The sequence below is a fragment of the Austrofundulus limnaeus genome, unplaced genomic scaffold (assembly GCF_001266775.1).
Source record: "Austrofundulus limnaeus strain Quisiro unplaced genomic scaffold, Austrofundulus_limnaeus-1.0 Scaffold54, whole genome shotgun sequence".
Classification (NCBI taxonomy): Eukaryota; Metazoa; Chordata; class Actinopteri; order Cyprinodontiformes; family Rivulidae; genus Austrofundulus; species Austrofundulus limnaeus.
Window position 1 is genome coordinate 1,220,342 of NW_013952456.1, and position 2,504 is coordinate 1,222,845.

Consider the following 2,504-nt stretch of genomic DNA (forward strand, 5'->3'; position numbering starts at 1 on the left):
CCCTAGCCCCATAGCCGCCCCGCCGCCCAGAGAGGCCACCGTTCCCCAGCAAGGACGACCCGGCCAAGAGCACCCACCCATCTGCCGACAAAGCAAGGGGGCAACCAGGGCGGGCCCCCGCCACAGCAAAGGGGCCAACCAGCCGGCCCAGCACAGCCCCCAGCCACCACCAAAGGCCACCAACCCAATCCCCACCCCAGAAGACATACTACACCCACCCCAACGTTTGGGCCACTATCAGAACATATAACACAAGGACACCCAAACAAATATCATTTAACCTCCTGGGGTCCTGCACCCTAATGTTGAGGTTATTGGTTTTAGATCAATTTTCTTTATACGGAGGGAAGAGGTTTTAAGTTTTAGTATTTATTTTTAAATAAATCATCTACCTTTTGAATTCATAATTGATCAAAACAATGTCTGTTTTTAAGATGTTCTACATTTCCTAAATAGCCAGGGAAAATTAAAGATGCACACCAAGCAAAAACTTCGGACTTGAGATGATAAAACTGTCTGGCTAGGGGGAGCAAGGGGGATTGCACTCCTGCATTTGTAATAAACAACAAACCTTCGTCAAACCAAATAGCTATTTGAGGTTTTTTTGGGGGGAAGGTTATGTTTTTTCAATGCAGACTTTGCATGTTCAAGATTTGGGAGAAAAGAAGACTCCAAGCAGGATGCTAAAACAGCAGTCTTTCTGTCTCCTTGTGTCTTCTGCTGGAGGTCAGATCTTTCAGAGTATCAGATCTATAAACAAGCTCTTCCTGCTTGTTTTCAGCTCCTGCGATGAAAGTCGAGTGAAGAAGACTACACTCCCTAAAAGTGAGATCACCATCCTAATTATCACATCATCTTGCACAACTGAAGGAAACTGTAATCCGTCACTGTCAGAGTACTGCATTGGTCAATCATCGCTATYGGAAATAACAGAAAGAGAAACTCTGATGTCTGAGGAACAAGATGAATGATCATATAACTAAAGGGAGTCACCAGAGCAGCGGGAGTTGTACAGGTTTATTTTGTGGCTAACTCCAGCTTGATTAATGCCCACTGAATGAAAAGTGATCCAGCTACGTCAGAGCAATAATTCACCCTGCAAACAGTTGGTGAAAATCCTGAGGGGGGATACTTGTGGGTTTACAACATAGTAAAGATTTTGTCATTTGACATCAGTTGATCTTTATAGTGAGTATGTTTATGCCTCATGAATCAGCTTCCACACATCCCCCTTCAGGAGATGAGGAATACTGTGGATGCCTGAGGAATAAAACACAATCTCTTCTAAGGAGGAATGAAGATGAATAAAAATATAAAGTCAGAAGGGAAAATTGATATTTCCTTCATACTTCAAAAAACATGCCATGTATTGAGTGAAACTGGAAAAAAACATCATTTATTCTAATGCAAAGTTGCATCAAAATCAAATGTTATTCAGTGTTTCCCCTGGAGTAATGGCCTCGGGGACATTTGAACACGGAATGTTTGACAGCAGAAATATTATTTGTTAAAAGAGTGTGTAAAACATTAAAAAATCTGCAATTAAACTTACATTAGTTGAATCTTATATATTTCTCACTTAAATAACTTGTCTAATAAGCACCGTGAAGCCGATTAAATGTATAACGGCCTGCCATACATGTGAGCTTCTGCATGCAGCCAAAATGATCTGRTGCGCTCCCAGAGCAGAAGCCAGCTGCTAAATTAGCAAGATGGACTTATGGGCAAGCAATGTCCACATCTTGTGTTCATCTCCGCATTAAAAAAAAAAGAAACACCAAAAAGATGTTGTTTTTTTTTACTCCGGTGTGAACAAAACAACTATGGTTGCATCGCTCTAAGCAATGTAGGATGTAATTTCTCCCTCATTCCTTACGGGAGGGAGCCAAGGAGGAAGAGAGAAATTATGAGGAACTATCCTCCATGACAAAATACGTATTTTAGTTATACAAGAAAATATTAAAACTTGTTGTGGTAGTACACTAGAAAAAACAAACAGTCTATAGGCCTACTTACTCCTGTAATTAATACAGCCCTTCAGTTTTATAGTTTGGGGGTGGGGGGGGTGATAGGTGAGGCTTTCGATTCTGTTAAGAGAGCCCTTGTACAATAACAGTGGAAACACTGTTATTTGTGGCGTGACATACTACGCAAATACGGTCTTATATTTCTGGACCATTATGCCATAAAACTGAGTATAAAACCAAAACCACCTCTCCTTTTCCTCATCAGAAGTTAACACAGAGTCCTGTCCACACAAACCCTTGCATGTTTATATTGTGTCGCACACACAAATTTGTTCAAATGTCAAAGATGATTTTTTTGTGTCCACAGGTGTTTTCAGCACAGAGTCAGATGTGTGACCTGATTCTGGAAATAGACAAGGAGAGGAAAATGTGTGAGGCTCAGAGTGAGAACAGAACGACAGGTATGTGAGCATCGTGTCTTTGTGTGTGTGTGTGTGTGTGTGTGTGTGTGTGTGTGTGTGTGTGTGTGTGTGTGTG

The 2,504-nt window shown here is 41.5% G+C and overlaps 1 protein-coding gene across 2 annotated transcripts in view; it reads left to right on the forward strand.

Annotated features, from left to right (window-relative positions):
- LOC106517907 (vasoactive intestinal polypeptide receptor) overlaps positions 1-2,504 on the forward strand; it is a 42,262-nt gene that overhangs the window by 2,871 nt on the left and 36,887 nt on the right. The window contains exons 2-3 of one of the 2 annotated variants that reach the window (XM_014008956.1): positions 782-825; positions 2,335-2,428. In XM_014008956.1, the coding sequence (XP_013864410.1) occupies positions 2,356-2,428 (73 nt within the window). In that variant the 5' untranslated portion in view covers positions 782-825; positions 2,335-2,355. The remainder of the gene's footprint in view (positions 1-781; positions 826-2,334; positions 2,429-2,504) is intronic. The other variant, XM_014008955.1, reaches the window with a different exon arrangement.